At 35.4% G+C, this 24777-nt stretch overlaps 1 protein-coding gene across 1 annotated transcript; it reads right to left on the bottom strand.

Moving 5' to 3' along the window:
• Positions 1-4382: 4382 nt before the first annotated feature.
• On the bottom strand, positions 4383-12520 carry LOC129146019 (T-cell surface glycoprotein YE1/48-like). The gene is made up of 6 exons (XM_054696765.1): positions 12415-12520; positions 12001-12084; positions 9799-9858; positions 9048-9193; positions 6768-6868; positions 4383-4509 (listed from the first exon to the last, which is right to left on the bottom strand). The coding sequence occupies exons 1-6, from the start codon at positions 12500-12502 to the stop codon at positions 4383-4385; spliced, it is 606 nt and encodes a 201-aa protein (XP_054552740.1). The 5' UTR covers positions 12503-12520.
• Between the last annotated feature and the right edge of the window lie 12257 nt (positions 12521-24777).

Genomic DNA, 24777 nt, shown 5'->3' with positions numbered 1-24777 from the left:
CACCATAGCTCCCTGTGCTCTTCCCTCCCTTCTTTTATCATTCCCCCTTCTTCTCCCCTGCAGAATGTCTCTGATATATGGTTGCCTTCTAGTTTTGTGGGGGTTTTTTAATTTTTTTATTATTTTCTACTGATCTGTTATTTGGTTCCCTTATATTCCTCCTATAAGTGAAACCATACAATATTTTTCTTTTTCCTTCTGAAACTTATTTCACTCAGCATAATCCCTTCTAGCTCCATTCATGTAGCTACAAAATGGCATGAGTTTATCTTTTTTGATTGTTGAATAGTATTCCATTGTGTATATATACCACATCTTCTTGATCCCCCTTCTGGGGGTTGTTGTGTCCTTTGGGGAGATACCTAGGAGTGGAATTGCAGGGTCATATGGTAGCACCATTTTTTTTAAGATTTTATTTTATATAATTCTGTAGTATTACTATGGATTTAAGACAGAACAACCCCCATGTGGAGGGAGAATACATACCTCCACCACTACTGTGGTATGTACCCATCATTATGACTGGGCATTTCAGTTGTTTCCATAACGTGGCTGTTGTAAATAGTGCCCCAGTGAATACCGGTGTGCATATATCCCTTCCAATTTTTGCATTCTCTGAGTAGATACCTACAAGTGAAATTGCTGGATCACATGGTAGATGAATTTTATTTTTTGAGGAACTGCCATACTGTTTTCCATAGAGACTGCAGCAGCCTATAGTCTCCTAATAGTGTGTGAGGTTTCCTTTTTCTATACACTCTAATCAACATGTTTCACCAATATGTCTTTTTGATATAGACCAGTTACATAGGTGTGAGATGATATCTCTTGTGGTTATGATTTGCATTTCCCTGACAATAAATAATTTGAGCATTTTTTTCAAGTAGCTGTTGGCCATGAATGACTTCTTAGAAGTGTCTATTTACATCATTTTCCCAATTTTCATTGGATTAACGACCTGTTGGATGTCTGCATCCCATTTGTTAGGAAGGTTCTTCCTTTTAATGGAAGGTTTTGTGCTGTGTAGAGCCCTTTATTTTTTTTAAAGATTTATTTATTTATTTATACAAGCACTGGGTACAGTCAGAAGCACGGGAGGGTGAGAGAATTCACCAGAGCCAGAAAGGGGAACAGAACAGGCAGACTGACGAAATACACTGCTGAGGGGACCAGCAGGCGTGGCAGGAGAGGTCTGTCCTGCCATGTGGGACCCTTGCCCGTGGCTAGGGATCAAACCCTTGCCGTGCTGCAGAGGCTGTGGGTAACTTTGCAGCCCAGCGCTCAACTGCTATGCCACCAGGGAAGGCCCTGTATAGAACACTTAATATGATGTAGTCCCATTTGCTTATTTTTGGTTTTGTTCCCTTATCATTGGAGTCAAGTTCCCAAACATAACACTAGAGCTAATATTGTGGCATATAGTGACTATGTTTTCTTTTGTGTAGTTTATGGCTTTGGTCATATATCCAAATTGTTAATGCATTTTGAATTAATTTTCATGCATGGTTTGAGATAGTAGTCTACTTTCATTCTTTTGCATGTTGCTGTCCAGTTTTTTCACCAATTGTTGAAGAGACTCGTCTTCATTGGATATTCTCACATCCTTTATCGTAAGTTAAATGTCCATACATATATGGACTTATTCTGGGCTCTCAATTCCATTCTATTGATGGGTGCTAATTTTTATTCTAATACTATATACTGTCTTGATTACTATAGTTTGGTAGTAGTCTTATTTGAGAGCATAATACCTTCATTCTTCCTTTTCTCGAGGAATACTTTGGTTATTTAGGTTCTTTTGAGGTTCCATACAAATTCTAGTAATATCTGTTCTATTTACTTGAAGATGCCATTGGAAATTTCATAGGGGTTGCACTGAATCTGTAGATTACGTTGCAATGGTACTCAATAGAGTCATATTGTTGTGCAGGCATCACCATAGTCCATTTCCACAACTCCTTCTTGTAAACTAAAACTCTATACCATGTATATTTTTATTAATCTCTTTTTCAATATATTTGAGTCATTTATTCCACTTTTACTTCTAAACAATATTTGTGATAATCATTCAGTCACAATTTTGTTTTATTTTTAACTGAGGTAATACTAGGGTACCCACATCAGATATTACCACCATAGTGCACCTACCACCAACACCCCCATATCCCACACCATAGACCATTGTGCTTCTTTCTTTGTTCTTCTCCACCCCATTTCTTCCCCACTTGGTGTTTCAGTTCCTCAGTCAGCTGAAAAGGGATATTTTTTCAGTTTGTCTTTTATCTGACGATTGATTAAGTTACTTTATATTCCACATATTAGTGACACCATCCACTATTTCTCTTTCTCCTTCTTTATTTCATTAAGCATCATCCTTTCAAGTTATATCCATGTTGCAACAAATGGCATGAGTGTATCTATTCTGATCATTGAGTACTATTTCATTGTGTATATATACCACATCATCTTGATCCACTCATCAATTTGGGGGCACTTAGGTTGTATGTATAGTTTACCTATAGTGAATTGTGTTGCAATAAACATGGGAATTCAAGCTTCCTTTCAATTCATGTTTTTCAATTTGGGGGGTAAATGCCTAGGAGCAGATTTACTGTGCCAAATGACAGATCCATGCTTAATATTTTGAGACACTGCCATAACAGCTTTTCGTAAGGCATGGACCAGTTAGCATTGCCCCAGCAATGAGAAAGACCCCTTGGACATTGCCTCCAGGAAGAACTCTTCACCATGGTAACTATTATCAGTAAGTATGATGCTAATTGCTTACACCAGAGATGAGATTTACCTGGTTTTGAGTCTATAAATCAATGTAGTTTACAGGATGAACTATTTTGTGTTTGATTTTTCTCTCAAAATTGTTAGTGATATTAATCCACACACACATGTAAATAAAAGAAATACCATAATGACATGCTCAGTCCACCCCTTCTTACTGGTGAAAATTTTATTGCCTAACTCAAACAGATTGATAACACACTGTGGTGGTAACAATGGGAGGATCAGAAGCTCTTGAGGGTTGCATCAAGGTGAACAGTGTGCAGACTCAACAAGAGTAATTACCAAATAGGTATCAAAGTGTGAATGTATATTATTCATTTGACACAGAATATATATACATTTGACACAGAATTTATACCACTGGAGCTTTACCTTATAGAAAATGATACTGTAGTAAGTGCTATTCATTGGAGCATTTTTCTCTAATTGCAAAATTCTGGAAGAAATCTAAATAACGTTTGAAATAAAACTGGTAGAATAAATGTTAGCATATCCATTTGTGTACAACCCGCAGCTACCTATAAAAAGTAAGGCAGCTCCTTATGTACTGATGAAACAATATACTGATGAAACAATTTTCAACATGTCTTTTTAAATAAAATCTGGTTTACAAAGCCAGACACATCCTGCAGGGGAGGAGGAGAGGGAGGACTTGGTGGGAGGGAGGAAGGAGCACAGGGGACTGTGGTGATAGTGCACAGGGTAACTAGTGGAGGAAATTCTATGGGGACTGCACCTGGAGGGGAAAGAGGAGGCAGCATTGTTTAAAATGATGCAAAATATATATTAATTAATTAATTAAAAAATCTGAAGAAGCAGGGCTATGATTTATTATTTAGTAACATGTGCTTAAACAGGTAATGCATACATGGTAACACTTTCACAGATTATGTCTGGATTAGTATATAGAACACTAGGTATATATCTGCCCCCAGGTGGAAACTAGGTCGAGGACAAGAGGGATAAAGAGAATTCGTTTAAATTTTGTAAATGTATTAATGTAATGTAAATGTATTAATTACCTGACCAAAAATATTAATAAAATGTTTAAGGGAAAATAATTTTTATCAAAATGAAATTATCTCATGTTCTATGATTAATTAGTTCTTGAAATTTCAGAAAAGTGAATGTAGTTTGGGGAATAGTGATTTCATTATATATAAAATATCTTGTTCCTCCTTGATTAAGAGAACATTATCCAGGCCTCCCCTGGTGGCGCAGCGGTTGAGTGCTGGGTTGCGAAGCTGCCCGCAGCCTCTGCAGCACGGGTTCCATCCCCGGCCACCAGGCAAGGGTCCCACATGACGCGCAGACCTCTCCTGCCGCCCACTGCTCCCCTCAGCAGTGTATTCCGTCAGTCTGCCTGTTCTACTCCCCGCTCTGGCTCTGATGAATTCTCTCACCCTCCCGAGCTTCTGACTGTACCCAGTGCTTGTATAAATGAATAAATAAATCTTAAAAAAAAAAAAAGAGATCATTATCCTTCAAACTTCACTCATAGTTGAATAGCTTGAGTGAATATCAGATGTTTTGTTTTAAGTTTCGAAATAAAGAATGAAAATACTATGAGTATAGTAATTGTTTTAATTATCAAGAATGTCAAAATTCTTTTCACAAATGTAACGAAATTCAAAAGTACAAACAGCAGGAACAATATTTGTTAACTTGAGTAGTCCACATTTTCCATCACGTATGGGCAGTTGAAACTTCCTGCATCAGAGAGCAGATTTATTATAAAAAGTCATTTCTGAAGCAAAAATTTGATCAATACAAAATATTAGTTTGCAATTATTTCAATGGCTATAAAATCTGTGACAGATATAAAGCTCTAAGTTCATGAAATGTAATCACTGTTAAAAAAATAGGAACATAGCCAATGGCAATTAGAGGTGAGGAAGAAGTAGCCAAGATGGTATAGTATAGGAGGTTTACCTGGATTAGTGTGCACCCTTCAAAAATTAATGTGAAAATTATCAGATGGTTAAATAAAATAAATTCATTATCTAATACAAGGTAACAATATAAAAATATTTCCAGTTTCCTGTGAATCAGATTAATATGCACAAGAAAAATCTCCAATTTTAGCCTTACTTTGAGCAGAGAAGATACTTGCACATATTTAGAAAGAGAGAGTAATATTTTTCCCATGAAACCTACTGACTTGGAAACCACGGGATTAAAATTCTGTGATATTTATCAATGAGGTTAGGGGACATGGATTTTAAATTTTAGGACTAGGTAAGATACACAGGGAAAATTAATGTTCCTTCATATGTTAATGAAACTAATAGGTAGCAAGTAATGATTTCAAAAAATAAAACAGTAAGAAGTCAACAACCTTTTCAACTCTGCTATTTATTTCAGAAGTACTCCTTTTTCAGGTTTCTCATTATCCTACTTTCTCTTCCATGGTTCACCACCTATCTTCTTACCAACTTTTTTCATTCATGTTTCCATAGTATCCTAATACTCCCATTATCTTCACATTGTCTTAAATATCTGGGTGCCCAAGAGTTCAGAACTTACATTTCCTGATGATCACTTCCAGCCGTGTAGTAATAACACAGTCTACACACTGAGATGAAACCATTTGCATCCCACACAGACTCTCATTGAAACTTAATAATCATGTACCAAAATACCCAGGGGACAGACCCATAGAAATCTAAATGTTGAAAAGATAAACCAAACTGATCTAAAACCAAAATCCAGAAATTCCACATCAAAGTTCATGGCAACAACATTCCTACAATTTTTGGACTTAAAACCTATGTTCAAAACTCATTAAAAGTTTCTAATTATATATGAAAAAACACTAAGTTCTTACAGTGACCTGTGATGGCCTACAAGCTCTCACGCTATTACCTCTCTGACCCACTTCCCTCCTTGCTCACTTTGCTCCAGCATCTCAGTCATACCTTCCTCAAGCTATTAGATATGGTCCCCCTTCTGTGTCTTTATGTCTGATTTTCCTGCTAGGATGTTATTCATTTAATAGCCACACAGCATGTTCATCAAGTCTTTGTGCAAAGTCACTGCCTCAGTGTCCCTGATACTTCATTTAAAAAAGCTAAATCTCTTCATCTTCCATCCACACACAATAAGAGTACTTGTGATTTAGCAAGAAGAGCTACACATCACACAAACAGCACTGATTGATTTCTAATATGCTAGGTAGTTTACATGGCATTTTTGGTTTATCATCATTCATCCCCCAGAGTGATTACCACCCCTGCATTAGAATATAACATCCAGAATAGCAGGATGCATTTCATGCTTATTCATCCCTGTAGCTTCAGAGTGGTGTTGGCATGTAAGCATTCAGGAGAAATAATGTGAACTAGCCCATGGTATGCATTTTCACCCCATGCTACTTAGGTTTAACTATAATTAGAATTGTTTTCTTCTTTTTCACCAGCTTCCTGGACCATCAACTAACAAATATCTGTTAACTCTTACAGTGAAAGAAAACTACCATTTATTATGTGCAGTTGTATTAAACAATGGCATGAAAAATATTAATCATCACAATAGTGATTCAAGATCACTAAATGATTTCTTTAGAAATAGATCTTCTCCTAGTTCTTAAATGATTTCAAACAAACAGCTACTAATTTCATTTAGAGGAAGGGCTGATTTTTTTCTTTCACATTTATTTTTACCTTTTCTCTGACCACAACTGTCAACACAGCTAGTATCTTTGCACATGCAAGAGAAGGTAATAGAAGCAAAATGTTGTTTCACTGTGTTTGAAAGCACCCTCCATTAAACAACACAGGAAGAAAGAAGGTTCTTCAGGTCTGAGTGTGTGGGGCTCTGAGACTAGCATCTTGTTACCTATCTAGGAAATGTAATTAAATGGAATTAAAAATGTGCCCTAAGTCCCTAAGTATCTCATCTGTTCTTGACCTATAACTTATAAATCAGTTATTGAAAAACAAAGGGGAAGATATAAAATGAAAACTTACAATTTCTGAGAAGGTTTTAAGCTGTCCAGCCACCACCAGGTAGCTCCTTTTGCATATAATCCAATCCAATGATTATATTTTATTTTGGCTTGAATGAATTTCTGTGAGAAAATCGGAATCTATCATTATTGTCAATATTGATGACAACTCTTTACTACAAAAACTCTCTAATATACTGACACATTTATCTTCAAAACTCTTAAGGTAAATAGATCTGCCACTAATTTTTCTATCATGACCACAAGAAATAGAAATGGAAAGACCTCATGAATCAATCACTCAAGTCTTCATGACTGGATGAGAGCTAAGAAAGGGATATGATGACTTATATGCAGGAAGAAAGCTACAGTTGCAAGTTTTAAAAACAGGTTAAGTGATGTGTTGGCTATGTAAACTTAGGTAAATTTACCTCTTTGAGAATTTTCCTAACATATATAAGTTTGAAATTATACTGTAGTGAACATTTTGGGGACTAACATAATGCATGGAATCTGTCAAACAGCTTTAACAGAAAATCTGTTCATCATCTACAATCATTATTTGAATCGATATTCTGAATTCATTATAGATGTATTCCTATAGATTTAATGTAAAACAAATCTTCTTTCCTAAAAGCAATATATTTCTCACCTTTTCTCCTCTCTCCTTCATACATATACACACTACTCAAACAGTCTAATATTTTACCACTAAAATTAAATTGCCTAAAAGAAAAATTGTAATACTTTATCTTCTAATATCCAGGGGGGAAAGGCATGTTAAAAATACACCTGATCATTTCATGTCTCTGAAAATAGCTACAATTAAATATCCATTAATACATTTATTCACATTTCTTTGGTAGATGTTAAGAGTAAGCATGAATGTATGAGCCAATCTATGTTTTCAAATGTAACTGATTTGAAGTCACTGCTTTAACTGCACTCTCTGACTTTGTAAAGTAGAAAAAGAATGAAAACCCTAAGCTATTAGTGCAATGTTCTGTCTTAACAGTCAGTGAGGGGTTTATATAGCATCTCAGTATTCCAGTTTTAGATTCTAACAGCAAAGTTATCATCAAATGAAGTTGAGAGTGTGCAGCCTAGCTTTGCCTTAATGAAGAGTAGAAGTTTCAAGAAATTTCAAAGAAGCTAGAATAGAAATATAGAGTTGACAGTTAATAAGGAGTTTCATTGAACTCTGAAGTCTAGAAACTTCAATAGCAACAATAAAACTAGACAAGAGAATTGGAACTTAGAAGGAAAAATATTAATTATAAATAAGAATAATAACTTGATGGAGAATAATATCAATTATTTAGGAATTAATTGCTAAATGAAGTACAAATGATAGAATTGCATATGAATTTTTATATTTCTTTGACTCCATATTCTCTTACTTTGTTCATTCATTTTTTATAGTAAAAAATCATCTATAATATTTTGATAAAGTAAGATTTTTTTTTCTAAAATCTAAAGTAAGAATTTTATAAACAAGAGAGCATAGGATTTTTAGCTACTCTTAAGACACAAACAGAAATAAGATTCCTGGGCCTCCCCTGGTGGTGCAGTGGTTGAGCGCTGGGCTGCAAAGCTGCCTGCAGCCTCTGCAGCACTGATGCAATCCCCCGCCGCTGCTGAGGGTCCCACATGGTTCGACAGACCTCTCCTGCCATGCCTGCTGCTCCCCTCAGCAGTGTATTTTGTCAGTCTGCCTGTTCTGTTCCCCACTCCGGCTCTGATGAATTCTCTCACCCTCCCGTGCTTCTGATTGTACCCAGTGTTTGTATAAATAAATAAATAAATCTTAAAAAAAAATTATCTTTGACAAAAAAACAGAAGAAAATCTACAGAGTATGTTAGGTGTCCACTTTATATTCCCAAACCTTACAACTAACTGCAAATAGATCAGGAATCATCTTCTAGAAAAGAGAAGCTTCCTCTGTCATTTTGGATAATGAGAAAAGCAAAATTCACTTCTGAAGAAATCATTCCAATTACATTCACTTTCCTAATTTTTCATCCTTTTTTTTCTTAGTGATGAAAGTGATGGCTCATCTTCCCTTAGAAGTGTGATCCCTGCCAAATATGGATGGTGGAAGAACAGAACTTAGTACAAGTTCACAAGCTCTTCCAGCTCTCATTCTACATGGGTCCCTTTTTTGCAGGTAAATCTGCACTAGAATGTTCTAGAGGCAAACCAATCACTCAAATAATATTGGAAAAAAAGTCTAACTAATTATCTAATTCAAAACAAAAGTTCTCATAAAGCATTTAATCAGACTGAATAAAATAAACATACCTGCTCCCCTTCATCATCTATCTTAATGAGACTAGCACCACGGCCTTCACATGACTTCTTACTCTCATCCCATGTTTTCACTTCTTTGGAAAAATAATAACACATTTTTCCACAGCAGGACCATTTTCCAGAACATGTATCACATCCTGTGTTTTGAAAACAAAAACCATCACCTTTAAACCCCATGACCAGTTAGAGATTGTCTTTATATATATTTCATTGCTTACTATAGTCTGAATGACCAGAGAATAAATGATTTCCTTGTATTCCAAAATCTACAAGTTAAGCATAGGTCTTCTCCAAATTCTGGAGTTTAGAATACTGCGGATTCTAAGACTGTTTCTGACAGACCGATGGTCATTGTTAAGAGAGCACTGGAAAATCTTGACTTCTCGAGTACAAATAAACTGCAGTGATATGGAGCATTTCTCCCTCAAGGGAAAAAATGGATCAAGTGAATATATGGGAATGGTGCTTACTCCAAGGAATCTGTACTTGAGATCATATGTCTACTAACAAAAATTACTCAAATAACTAAATCAAAATAATAATAGAGGCTTCTTACTTTAAGAAAGTCAAGTTTGAATTAGCTGTCATAAAGAAAATAAAATTAAGAGAAAAATAAGAAAAAATTAGAAGTCCTAACAAATTTTAACATAATGTTTTTAAGTGACATATTGAAATGGAACAGAAAGTAGTGATTCCAAAAAGAAAAGTCAGCACACTGTCAGCTTAAGTATTCAATACATACCTGTAGTAGGTGATAAACCCTCAGATGAGGAAGAATTTTCTTTGTTTGTGTGTTTCTTATCTAGCAAAGTAGATAAGTAAATAATGTTGGTTAACTACATTTGGATTAAATATAAGCTTAAAATATTATTAAGAACAATAGTCAATTTTAATAAATCTTTTTTTTTTTTTAAGATTTATTTATACAAGCACTGGGTACAGTCAGAAGCGTGGAAGGGTGAGAGAATTCACCAGAGCCAGAGCAGAGAGCAGAACAGGCAGACTGATGAAATACACTGCTGAGGGGAGCAGTGGGCATGGCAGGAGAGGTCTGCACACCATGTGGGACCCTCGCCCACTGGCCAGGGATTGAACCGGTGCTGCAGAGGCTGCGGGCAGGTTCTCAGTCCAGCACTCAACCGCTGTACCACCGGGGAGGCCCAAAAAATCAATTTTTAAATTAAACAATAACTTGTTATACATTTTTTAAACTATATAAAACAGTAAGTTATATATACATAACAGAAAATAAAACTGGGGAAAAATATTAACTGGTTTCTAAGTCATCTATTCATCAGTTTTCAAAGTTTGTGAAACAGTGCTAAGTATCTTTTAGTATTTACATTCAGAGCTAGACAAGGAAATTTGACTCTATGTTTAGTATAAGTTTATAATGGGTTCAGTGAATATAAATGGGGAAAGAAGTTTAAAATCTCACAAAAATAGCACTTGTAAAAAAATCACTAAAACTTTAAAAAAAACATGATGTGTGTGACTATCCTGGGGTATAGACATTTTTTTTTTTTAAGTCAATGATTACTTCGAATTCTGCTAACTCACCTATTCAATGCCTACTTGTAAATATTTAACAAGATCAATTGTGCAGTTTCTTAATCTCCTTAATTACAATAAGTATACTAATGCTCCAATTCAACAATCCATTCCAATGTTCATATTCTGGACCTGATTTAAAAAGACACATCAAAACCCAGTCCTAAATACTATCACATCTTGTAATTACTCTGTTCCCAACTCCTTTCCTTTCTTGTCTACCCAGGGCCACATAGCAGAGAACTAATTTTGGGAGGATGTCCAACAATCTTGCAGCTGTCTTTATGCACATCTAAAAGTAGCTAACTCCCACACACTCTATCACTCACCTCTCCCTCATCTCCTCACTAGCTTCTGAAAGATGACAAAAATTCAAAAAACTACATAGATGCAGATTAATGCTGATCAAGATTTATGGTTTTAATACTCCTCAATCTCCACGGTATACTTTTCAAAACTGAACAACTATTTCAAATATTTAACCTTATCTAAAATTATCTACTGCATCTCCTTGAACTCTTCTCAGAAGAAGGTGTCATCTGCTACTTCATACAGAATTAGTCAACATCAAGCATAAGTGATCCTGACCTATTTGCTTCTCCTCCTAAAAATATACAGGTATTTATTCATCTCTCTCAGAAATAAAATTTTCTTCCTACTAAACAAGTCTGGAACTCTAACTCATAGACTAGATGTCATCTTCTATCGCATCTTTAGAAAGCATGATGTCCTACTATTCCATTTCTCTCTGAATCATCATTTCCTTCTTCTCTCCTCTTGCACATGATTATCTAAAGACACCTTTTCACAAAAATCCTTGTTCTTTCTTTTTCATGTCCTTCATAAAAGGTGTTGCGGTTATTTTTATTATTATTATTAGATATTGGGTGCCAGTATAAAATTATTTATAATGTGCTTTACTCCATGTGACTTGTCAAGTTGTTCGCTCATATAAATCTGCAAACAGTTCCATATAAACAACTCATATAAATCTGCAAACATTTTTAGGGCAAATCTAATATCTCTTAACATGATATAAAAGGTTTTCATGAGGTTGCATACTTAGTCAAACCTATTTCTTAGGTTTGGAAATATATCCCTAAATAAAAAAAAAAAAGTTCTAATGTATATGTAAACCACATTGTACATATTAGTAAAATTTTTATCAATTTTAAAGTTGTCACACCATTTTGTGTGGCCAAAAAAAAAACTAATAGCAAATTAATAAAATCATTACTCTTGTCAATATTATCACACATACCATCATGGTTACTAACATTTCTATAGGACTTTGTCATTAACAAAGGTTCAGCAAAGGATCAGTAGTTTAATTATCTCATTTCTTCATCCTGGCCCATTGTTCCCAGAAGAAATGTATGTTCCTGATACTCACACATAATTCCTAAGCTTGAGGTTGCGAGCAGGAGTAAAAAACATAAAATTCCCAGACTTATTGCAATGATACGCCATGAAAATTCTGTGCAAAAGTAAAAGCAAAAAAAAAAAAAAAGTAAGTGCTGTGCAGAGCAGAGTCCTCAGAATTAATATAAAATGGAAATTTCTTCTGGTGTTTCAAGTTAATATCACTATTTCCTGTGATATTACTCTTCAAATACTATATTTGAAGTACTATACCTGAAGTACTATACTATACTATATTTGAAATACTATACCTCTTCAAATACTATATTTAAATTTAATCCTTAATATAAACAATCAGATATATAATATCTAGATACAATTGTGATTTCATGTTTTCTTACTTGATATTACCCTGAAGAAATCAAGAAAGCAGAAAAGCAACTACCTCTCCTTTTTTGAGCTGTATATCCTCTGTCGTGTTTCTTTGACCTGGGCAATTTGAGCTCCACATATGTCACTCTCTCTTCACTCATTTCTGAGAGTTTCTAGCAAAGTGCACAGCAGGAATTTTCTGCAATGTTTCATATGGTATAGTTAAAAACATTAAAAAATGGAAACATTCATCCTGAAGTAATATAGACAGCTGAGGGAATGAAAGCATGATCATCTGAAATAAGTAAGTTAAAGTACTTTATCTGGGACTCTCAGAAATAGATACATATATATGTATATAGATAAAAATATTAAAAGAAACTGTATACAGATATGCAATAAATATATTTAGTTCAGACCTATTTTTATTTATATTTAAGCAAAAATGTCATCTTCACTTATATTAGTCTTATATAAATAGCAATTCCACAAAAATCATAATAAATTCCCTCCCCTGGAAATATAATAAATAGTGATAAGGGAGAAAAAAAGATATTTCTAAAATATCTTTTTGGTTACTTTGTAGTAAGGCCCAGATAACTGTTATTCTTAAATAGATCTGAATCTTGAGTTCATAAAATATATTTATGATGTGCTTTAATTACCTTGCAAATTGAGGAAAGTTGATTTTTAACAACCATGAAGCAATGATAAAATGTAAAAATATACTTCCATTTGTTTTTCAGTAAGTATTCTCTCCACCACAGTGTTTTAAAGGAATATATTTCCCAGCTAACTGTTTGTTAGCTTTTTAATTGGATATCTATATGCCGAAATAACAAGAAAACAAATTCATAAATATAAAACTGGATTGTTTTGATAGTCACATTATCAAAATACTTGAACTTTTCTATTTCAATTAACTTTAGGGTGATATTTAATTTGGATAATTTATGGCTAATCAGTAGGCAGCACCCATAGAAATAAGAGAAAGAAATAAAGATTTATACTGTCTAAAAAGAATTAAAAACTCACCAAAACATAACATTTGAGGATTTTAAAAAATCAGTTTCCATATAGCAAATATTTTGACCCACTATCATTCTGATGCATTTCTCTCCCGCCTATAAAGTTAACATTCAATATAAATTAACATGGATCCCAAGGTCAATTATTTTCAACTACAATCCAAATCCCTCCCAACTTTCTACAGAACTTCCCAAGAGCACATTCTATTTGGTCTCTCCCTGCCCAGCAGCCTGACAGCAGTGCTGGGGTCACACACCCACACTGGCTGATCATACCTGTGTGTTTGCCTTGGGGTTTCACCAGCTGGAAGACTATCTTGGGTAGGAACTCAGCGAGGATGTGCTGCCTCTGCTGGCCTTGCCCTCTGCTCTGAGATGAGGAGGCCCTTGATGTGTGACTGGCCTCAGAGCCTATGTCAGAAAGAAAGAGAGCCAATGACACCACATTCAACATTCCCACACAGAAAGTTTCCACTGCTGACTGTATCTCACTTACCCCACACTGTGTCAGTAAAAGTATAGAGAGCTAGAATGCTACATGTTATGGACAATGGATCAATCCAAACCTGAGTTTTAACCTTACATAAGTTTGGGGGGAAACGGTCATCTCAGAAACTCATATTAGTAGATGGTTTATAACAAAATTTTTAAAATATTAAAAAAAAATTAAACATCCATATTCTGCCTGGCATGATTTATGCATTTTTTTCTTTGTTATACAATGAAAGTAAATCCCCAGTTTTAAATATACAGATACATATATGTTTATGGTAAAATACTAATTATCAAAATGCACAAAATTGGCTATATTTTAACAAACATATTAAGGATATTCAGAGTTCTTGATAGATTACAATATATAAACACATAATATACTATAAAAATACATACAATATAAAAACATATAATAATGCAATAAATATAAAACATATAATTAAAAGAGTAGATTTCCACTTCTTTCTTATGCTATCTTTACACGTTTGAAGAAACACCTTCTCTTAAAATAATAAAATTAAACAGAAACTCAAAGAATGTAGTCCTTTTAAAGCATAAAAACATCAGCTCTACTAGTTGTAACCAAAACTATCAGAGCACTTTTTAAAAATTAGTATCCACTTAATTTAATAAGCTGCTCTCTGCCCTGTCTAAGCCAAGCATTTGATGTCACATGGGGACAAAAGTAACCTTTTTTTCTTTTTTTCGCTTCAAGTACATTGATTTGTGCAATTAAAGAGCCCCCAATTCTCTGACGCTTTAAAATTCTTAGAAATTGTGATAACAATTGAAATTCACCTCTATAGCAGTTATACTGCTTCAAGCATTTTTAAAGCATTTTTTTCATAGTTTGAAATTCCTTTGCCTGTGATAGGCAACGCTACCCATGCTGTCTCTGGACAAGGTCCGGGAATTGGGGGAGACTCCCCAGAGGAGGGGAATCCTGCACTTCCCAGAAGATCTGAATAAGGGAGTTTCCATGGCAACGCCTGTTTGTTCTTGGTTAATAATGCATAAGTAAGTTAGTTATAAATTCGCTTGTGAAAACCTAATTTGGACCTAGGCGTTAATTGGCCTATTCTTATGCTTGAATCATTCCTAAACAAAGTAAAATTTCTAAAGGCATAGCCAGGAAAGAAATGTTTTGGCCCTGAGAACTATGGAGAACAAGCTGCCTTGAACCAGCTGTGCTTGGAAACCATATCCTAAGGGGATGAGGGGTATGTGCTTGTGGCAATAGTACATTTCCTGGTGTATGCAAAAGGTCAATAGTGCGCAGGCTGTGTGGAGGTTAGGTATTTCTAGTTAAGAGTTAGACTTCAGTAGAATTAACATAGATTTGATGACTTACTTTAGGCCACTTTGAAGTAATTGATAAATTAGCTAAGTTAATTGTGTGGTAGGGAGATAGGTTAATTTTAGTAATAGAATATAGGATAGGACTTTCACGCCCACTCCAAAATTAGGAAAGTTTAACATCACTTGTCATCAGGGAAATGCAAATCAAAACTACCATGAGATACCATCTTACACCAGTGAGAATGGCACATATTAAAAAAACTAGCAACAACAAATGTTGGCGAGGGTGTGGAGAAAAAGGAACTCTTCTGCACTGTTGGTGGGAGTGCAAACTGGTCCAACCACTATGGAGAGCTGTGTGGAGATTTCTGGACCTACTAAACATAGAGCTTCCATATGATCCAGCAATTCCACTCCTAGGTATTTACCCAAAGGACACAGAAACATCAATTCCAAAGAGCACCTGCACCCCTATGTTTATAGCAGCACTATTTACAATAGCTAAGCTTTGGAAACAGCCCAAATGCCCAAAAATAGATGACTGGATTAAGAAGATGTGGTACATATATACCATGGAATATTACTCAGCATTCAAAAAAGATAAACACATGCAATTTGCAGCAACATGGATGGCGCTAGAAGGGATCATGCTCAGCGAAATAAGCCAAAAAGAAAAAAAAAAATACCGGATGGTCTCACTCATAGCAGGAATCTAGAAAACTTAAATAAGGGACCAGAAAAATGAATAACTATAAGAAAGCGAAAATCAAAATCAACAAAAAACTATGAACCAGAGACACTTTTTGGGGGGTGAGGGGTGGGAGGGGAGGGATTGGGGTCAGAATGGGGGGGTTGCAATTGTATGGGGAATATAAAAATAAAATTTATTATTTAAAAAAAATAAAAAATAATAATAAATTATGAGACCGATAAAAAAAAAGAACCAATTAAAAAAAAAAAGGACAGAAAAGCTAATTAGGTATTTCCCAAAGAAGATGTGCAGATAATCAACAGGCTCATGAGAAAATGTTCCTCTTCACTTATTATCAAGAAATGCAGGCCTATCTGGTGGCACAAGGGGTTAATCACAGCACTGTGAAGCTATCTACAGCCTCTGCAGCAGGAGTTTGATCCCCAGCCAGCCAAGGAGCTACCCACATGGTGCAACAAACGAAAGAAAAAAAAAAATTAGGAAAGTTTAATAGGATGAAAATTGTTACCAAATAGTGTGCTGTCTTAGATAACTAACTGATCATGATGGGAAATGAGTTGCACCAAGAAAACTAATTATCCCTGATGTTTTCTTAGGGTGATCAAAGGAGTACCCTTTTGGTATGAGACCAAGAGGGTCTCTATATGTTCATGAGAAAATATGTAATGATTGTCTTTGTTTTGCTCTAGTGCTTATGCTGATGTAATCTCACTACTCGCCTTACTGTAAAAATAAAGACCCGCTGAGACCCTCAGCAGGAGATTCTTGCACCAGAGAAAGAGTGTCTGTGTCTGCCTCATCCCTCTTCCCCTCAGCCCTGAGCCCTCAGTTTCACCGAAGCCATCCTCTCCTTTCAGGGACTCCTGACACGACATTCTGCTGGAGCGGGTCTCCAGCATTTGCCTATCACTCCCAAAGCATTTCTATCGTATCCCCTTTCTGAATAATGGGAACACATTTGGGACTCTCTAACTTTTTCTCTTTGAGGTTTGCCTTTGGCTTCTTTTGTTTTTTTTTAGGATCTAAGTGGTTGCTTTCATGGAGCAAATTTCTGTAATAATTTAGGATGATGGGGAAAGTGTTCTAGAAATTCCCCACTAGCTTTAGGCATGCCCGTGAACTGAGGTCTTCCAGGTAACAGGTGTAATTACTCTGCTTGGCTGCATACATCTATTAGTGCCTTCTATGTCAGATTCCACAATTCCAAAATGTGTCATTGAACAGAAACATATTTGACGAAGATTATTTTTGCTACATAATTCTACAGACTTCATTGTTAAAGTATAATTAAGACAGTAAATAGACCTGAACATGTACTCTATATGTGATTTTTAAACTCTCAGAACAGTGTTGTCATCAAGAGGTGGGAGAGTTAAGGAATGACTGCAGAATATACCTTGTCTTCATCAGAAGCTGAAGAGAGTGAACTGACTGGAAGTCCCAACCTTGTCAGCAGGATGTATAAATAGAGCCTATTTGGAAGAGTAGGCTTCAGGACCAGAATCTATTAATTGGGTATTAAATATTAATTCTACATGTTAGAAACTAAGTGAAATTGACTCTAAATTAACATATAGTAATTTGTTCCCTCTGCTCTTTTTAAAAATTGTACAAACTATGTCTGTTACTTAACATTAACAGATCAACTAACACGTATATGATAGCTGGTGTCCTGAAAATTTAGGACAGACCACCATTGAAAAGTAATTATTGGTAATTTTAGTTCTTCAGACTCCTTAATAAGCTTCTGGGTTTATCACAATTAAAATAAAATAGATTCCAAAGATGTAGAAAAATATATGGCTTTGAATATTTTATTGAGAGTACAGCAAGTAAAAAAATATTGTTGTAGTATGGATATATAGTGTCATTTTTGATGATTTTCTTTCAATTTCTTAATTTTTTTTACTGAGGTAACAATGGTTAAGATAAATATTTGTGCATCAGAAGTATAGGCTCTCCCCCCTCAGGTGTTACCACAGCACACCCACCACTGAGATAAAGAATGAGGCTATTACTAACTGGTTAACATAAAAGACATCTTCCCCAAAGTGCTTTCCTATCTTTAAGACACCCAAACACATTGCACTCAAAATTTCAATGCATTTTTAGTGCTTTTTGTGATTCGTATTCTTCTTTTCCATCCCAATCTTTATTTATGTTTAAGGTCCCACTAAAATATCACTGATGTTACTATTGTTACATCCACCAAGTGTAGTCAGCTATTGCAAAAAAGAAAAAACCAAAATCATATTGAGTGAAAAAAATGATAGAAGAGTAGAAACCTAAATTTAACCCCATGATGATATAAATGAATAAGTAAATAAATTGAGAGTGAGAAAGAAAAATGCCTAAGATAACTCAGGTAAACATAACTAAACAGAACAATAGTAAGATGTAATTATTTTAGTGTGAACTTCATAAAACAAAGTACATAAAATTTTGAAATTACTACTCCAACACAAAAGCCTGAGAGAATATAGTTGTTGATTTTTATATATTATATGTTTCTTAGACATTATTTTTACCAATTTGATTTTTATTTTAAATTTGCTAAATGTTAAATAAGAATGGACAAATTATGAGTCCAAAATGCATGATTATATTAATGTAAGGAATAAACAAGTAGTTTAATTAAGAAATAGTTCTTTGCATGCACAGGAATATAAATAATGGAAGAGAAATAGTTTGATTTATTTCTGATTCTTAGAATTCTAGTTTTCATGTGTGATTTTTGTTTAAAATTAAAATATTGATATAGTAAATTTTTATTTTGGGGCAATTTTTGTTCTAGTTTTGCTTCTCATAACTAAAGATTTAGGCCTTGATTTACCTTCTCCAGTCACTGTATTTATTGGCATTTTTCTTAGCTTCTAAAGAAAAGAAGAGTCTTTAGTAAATCTGAAAACAGAAACAGAGGTATAATAAAAAATCAGAGAATGAACACCATGATGGCCACAAAGGTAGTCCATTGCTTTGCTCCCAGATGAAAATTTAACCAGAGGAACACTACACCAAGAAAGTCCATAGTAGATCGGATGTGACTGTGCACCCATTACAAATCAGACCAGCACAGACTGCGCCAGAGAGGAAAGAAAAAAGATTCATGCTTTATTGGACTGGAGATGGGTGAAGAGAAATGTTTAGAGACTGTGGCCCACAGCAGGGAGGGGGAGTGGAAGACAGCAAGGCTGCTAGCTTAGCCAGGGGCCCTGAGGTGAGACAGCAAAAATGATGTGGAAATCCACACCCTGATCCAGGTGAAACGCAGACAGAGGAGATGGATTTCCCAAACATGTCAGGTTCCCAGTAAGGAAAACAACAGAGAAGCTGTTCTAGACGGCACTTTGCCTCCCCACTCCATCAGCACTGGTACTTACATAATGATATAAAACCAGAAATCAACTAAAGGAAGGAAAAGAAAAACACGAATTAACGGGACAGAAACAAGATGCTACTGAAGAACTACAGGGCAAATGAGGAAATCAAAGGTGAAATAAAAAATACCTGAAAATGAAGCCATGACTTATCAGAACCTATGGGATACAGTGAAAGCATACCAGGAGGAAGTTTACACCAAAATAGGCTTACCTCAGGAAACAAGAATAATGACAAAGGAACCAGAAAAAGAAAAACCAAAAATCAGTTGATGAAAGAAACAGTGAAAATTAGAGCAGAAATTAATGAAACAGAGATTTAAAAAAAAAATCATTGAAACCAAGAGCTAATTCTTAAAATAACAACATAGACAAACCTTTAGCCAGAATCACAAAGAAGAAAAAGAAAACACAAATAAATAAAATCAGAAACAAAAGAGAAGTTACAACAGTGCTGGGATTATGAAAAAACTGCTTTCTCAGAGTTTCCAGGCTGTCTTTCACCATTATCTTCTAGCACAGGTGGCCTAGTAGAAAACAAGTACCCTTGATATGTAGTCTGCATATGTAGAAAGCAGTAAACAATGTGGAACTGATAGGGGAAAGGATGTCCTGAGCAAACTCCATACAGGCTTTGTGGACTCCACCCCCACGACACTGGGAACTACAAATCCCATGATCACCAAAGGGAAGGTTGAGAAGACCTGAGGATGGAGTTAAGCAACTAGGCTCTCGGTTTGGGTATTTAACTGGCCTTGTGGTGGGGGGCTTGGCCACCAGGCGTGCTAAGTTTTCACCAGCTCTGCTGTTCTTTGGGATTCCAGGTCAGCAGAACGGTTAGGACACATTTACGAACTTATCTCCCTCTTTTTCTCCCAGAGTTATTCATTTCCCATTTCCCCTTTCCTTGTAAATAAACCTTTTACCAACCTTTTGTGTGTGTCTGCAGTTTAGTATTAATAAGTCCCCTCTAATCGCGCGGGTGAGGACCCACAGTCAGGCCACCCCATTTTATATTGGGGTTTGCCCTGTAACAGAACCTTGATGTATAATTCACAGTCGTAAAAACATATTTCTGTATCCTAGACATAAAGTTGATGCTGTGCTGGCTTTGTCTATGAGTCATATAAAAGCTAACAGGGTGCCTGGAGGAGGCCACCCACTGCTGTGGCTGGAGCCCAGGGGAGCTGCCGCTGCTGCTGCCGTCGCTGCCATTGGTATTGCTGCTGCCGCTGCTGCCGCTACTGCTGCTTACAGATGCCAGAGGGACCTGAGGCTGCCAAACAGAGCTTGAGGGCCCTGGGGGAGGGAGGGACTGCCCACTACCTGGGGCCGCAAATGCTCTAAATTTTGCTGCTGCCTGTATCTTCTCTCCTGATACTTCAATAAAGACTTGTTCCCAAGAACAGACACACAGACCAATGGAATCGAATAGAAAATCCAGAAATAAACCCACAGATTTATGGTCAACTAATCTTTGATAAAGGAGCAAAGAATATGCATTGGAGCAAAGAAAGTTTGTTCAATAAATGGTGCTGGAAAACTGGGTCGCTACATGCAAAAGAATGAAGCTTGACCACTACCTCACACCATGCACAAAAACCAACTCAAAATGGATTAAAGAACTAGACGTAAGACCTGAAACCATAAAATATATAGAAGGAAATATAGGCGAAACACTACATGACATGCACATCAAAGACATCTTTACAGACACATCACCCAACGCAGTGATAGTGAAGGCAAAGATAAACAGCTGGGACTACATCAAATTAAAGAGCTTCTGCACAGCAAAAGAGACAATAACAAAAACAAAGAGAAACCCCACCAACTGGGAGTACATTTTTGCACACACTAATGATAAAGGACTGATCACAAAAATCTGCAAAGAGCTGATAAGACTCAACACAAACAAAGAAAATAATCCAGTCAAAAAATGGGCAGAAGAGCTAAAAAGAAACTTCTCTGAAGAGGAAATGCAAATGGCCAACAGGCATATGAAAAAATGTTCAACACCACTTATAATCAGGGAAATGCAAATCAAAACTACCATGAGATACCATCTCACACCAGTGAGAATGGCACATATTAAAAATACTAGCAACAACAAATGTTGGCGAGGTTGTGGAGAAAAAGGAACTCTCCTGCACTGTTGGTGGGAGTGCAAACTGGTCCAACCACTATGGAGAGCTGTGTGGAGATTTCTTGATCTACTAAACATAGAGCTTCGCATGATCCAGCAATTCCACTCCTAGGTATTTACCCAAAGGACACAGAAACATCAATTCCAAAGAACACCTGCACCCCTATGTTTATAGCAGCACTGTTTACAATAGCTAAGCTTTGGAAACAGCCCAAATGCCCAAAAATAGATGACTGGATTAAGAAGATGTGGTACATATACACCATGGAATATTACTCAGCATTCAAAAAAGATAAACACATGCAATTTGCAGCAACATGGATGGCGCTGGAAGGGATCATGCTCAGCGAAATAAGCCAGAAAGAAAAAGAAAAATACCGGATGGTCTCACTCATAGCAGGAATCTAGAAAACTTAAATAAGGGGCGAGGAAAAAGAATAACTATAAGAAAGTAAAAATCAAAATCAACAAACAACTATGAACCAGAGACACTCTATGGGCAGTGGGGGACAGGAAAGGAGGGTTTGAGGTCAAAATAAGGGGGTTGCAATTGTATGGGGAATATAAAAAAAAATTTTTTAAATATTTTTTGTAAAAAAGAAAAAAGACTTGTTCCCCTGATGGGACTTTGAGACCTGTTCTCTCATTTGCCGACATCATGAATCTGGGCAAGCTATGAGTTGGTGTCCAACAAACAGATAATAAAGAAATGCAAAGAATCGTAAGAGTATTATAAAGAATATATGATAATTTGGACAACCTAGAGGAAATGGGAAAATTCTTTAAAACATGCAAAATTCCCCGACTGAATCATAAAGAAATAGAAAACCTGAAAAGATCCACCAGAAGTAAGGAAAATGAAACAGTAATTAAAAGTCTCCCCCAAAAACAAAACCCCAGGACCAGGTGGCTTCATAAACGAATTTTACCAAACTTTCAAAGGAGAATTAATACTTATCCTTGTCAAATTCTTCCGTAAAATTAACAAGGGGGAAACTTGCAAATACATTCTATGAAGCCAGTAGCACCCTCATTCCAAAACCAGGCAAGGACATCAAAAAAGAAAAACTACAAGCCAATGTCTCTGATAAACAGATGCAAATATCCTCAGCAAAGTCTTCACAAATTCAACCTGGTGCTACATAGTAGGAGCACAAATCATGATAAACAGGGATTTATTCCAAAGATAATTAAATATATGCAAATCAATAATCAGGAAGCACCATATCAACTAAAGAAACAACAAAAATCATATGATCATTTCAATAGACACAGGAAAAGCATTGTCATAAAATACTTATATGACAAAAGGCTCAACAGAATACATACTACAGGATTGTACTGCAACAAAGCCTGTATATGACAAATCCACATCTGACATCATCTTCAATGGTGAAAAATTAAAAGATTTTCCTCCAAGATCAGAAGAAACTCAAGAATGTCCACTCTCACAACTAACATTAGATGTTATGTTGGAAGTTCTATCAAGGGCAATTATACAAGAAAGGGATATAGAAACTATCCAAATTGAAAAGGAAAAAGGAAAAGCTTCATTATTTGCAGATAACATGATAATATACATAGAAATCACAAAGACTCCAGTGAAAATTATTAGAAAAAATAAATACAGTAAAGTGACATTCTGCAAAATTAATATAGAAAAATGTGTTGCATTTTTACATACCAACAATGAACTAGCAGAAAGAGAAATCAGGAAAACAATACCATTCACATCAAAAGGAATTAAATGCCTTGGAATAAATTTAACCAAAGAAGTGACAAACTTAAGCAAAATTATAAAACATTGTTGAAATAAAAAAGAAGACACAAAAAAGATGAAGTTATTGCATGCTCATGGATTGGAAGAATTAACATTGTTAAAATGCCTCTATTACCTAATGCAATATACAGACTCAATGCAAACCCTATCAAAATACCAATAATATTCTTCACAGAAATAGGTAAAAAATAATATTTATTTGCAATAAAAGACCCCAAATAACAAAAACATTCCTGAGAATAAAGAACAAAAATGGAGATACACTCTCTGACCTCAAACTATTCTATAAAATTATAGCAATTAAATCAGCATGGTACAAAATAAAAACAGATACACACATCAGTGGGACAAAATTGAGACCAGGAGTAAAATCACTAACAACTAATAAATGCCAAATGAGTCAAGAGCTTACAATGGAGCAGAGAAAGTTTCTTCAATAAATGGTGCTGGGGAAACTGACAACCATGCACAAAGAATGAACCTAGATGATTATCTAACACTCTACATAAAAATTAATTTTAAATAGATTAAAGATAAGGCTTGAAATCATAAAATACACAGACTAAAACACAGGAAATATGTTCCTTGACACTAGCCTTAGAGGATGTTTGGGGACTGGAATCTAACAGTAAAGGGAAACAAAAACAAAAATAAATGTGACTGTCAAACTAAAAAAAGTATCTGTACAGCAAAAGAAACATGTAAAGACATCTTACTGAATGGGAGAAGACATTTGCAAATCATATGTCCAACAAGGGGATAATGTCCTAAATGTAGAAAGAACTCAAAAAGCTAAAAAAAAAAAAAAAAAAAGGCAGGGGCGGGGAGGGAGCAGAAAATCTAAATAGACACACTTCAAAGAAAACATTCTGGGTATTTGCCAATACAAAAACATTAATTCAAAGACATATATGCACCCCTATGATAATTGCAGCCCAAGAGAAGCCAACAACTGGAAACAACCCCAAGTGCCCACTGGTGGTGAATGGAAAAAAAAGTGTGGTATAGATACACAATGGGACAAGATTGTGTTATTAAAAAGATCAAATCATGCCATTTGCAAAAACATGGCTCAGCCTAGGCGTAATTACGTTTATTGAAAATAATGAAACAGAGAAAGATAAAACACTGTATGATCTCATTCACATATAGTATATAGAGATACAAACAGATGAACTAAATAAAACAAGAATAAATGTTGGACTATAATCCCAGTAAGTGATTACCAGAAGGGCAGGGATAAAAGGTATAGACAAACTGGGAAAAATGAGATAATGGTATGATCAAGGATAGACTTGGGCATTTAGTGGTGAACTTAATGTAGTCTATACATGTGTTGATTCTCAACAATGAACACCTGAAATTTATATAATGCTGCAATGCAGTGTTACTCAATAAAAATAAATTTTCAGAAAAAAGTAATTAAAAGCAGTATTTTAAGCATTGCCCGCGGACCTGCAGCATAAGAAAATGCAAATTTGTGTGACTCTCCTCCAACCACTGAATCAGAAATTCTGAGGTGGGGCCCAACACACTGAATTTCAATAACCTCTCCAGATGAGTCAGATGCAAACTAAAGTTTGAAATCCATTGCTACTAGCA

The sequence above is a fragment of the Talpa occidentalis genome, unplaced genomic scaffold, assembly GCF_014898055.3.
Source record: "Talpa occidentalis isolate TD23 unplaced genomic scaffold, MPIMG_talOcc4v2.1 talOcc4.16, whole genome shotgun sequence".
Lineage (NCBI taxonomy): Eukaryota > Metazoa > Chordata > Mammalia > Eulipotyphla > Talpidae > Talpa > Talpa occidentalis.
The sequence above is the reverse complement of the archived record's forward strand: the minus strand, read 5'-3'. Positions and strand labels throughout refer to the sequence as shown.

What these genes read in the sequence shown, in the direction of transcription:
- LOC129146019 (XM_054696765.1), bottom strand. Translation starts at nt 12,502, where the DNA reads ATGAGTGAAGAGAGAGTGACATATGTGGAGCTCAAATTGCCCAGGTCA. An exon ending in CTCAAGCTTAGGAATTATGT is followed by an intron (nt 9,859 to 12,000) that starts GTGAGTATCAGG and finishes CTACTTTGCTAG; the next exon opens with ATAAGAAACACACAAACAAA. An exon ending in TTAAAACCTTCTCAGAAATT is followed by an intron (nt 4,510 to 6,767) that starts GTAAGTTTTCAT and finishes TCTCTGATGCAG; the next exon opens with GAAGTTTCAACTGCCCATAC.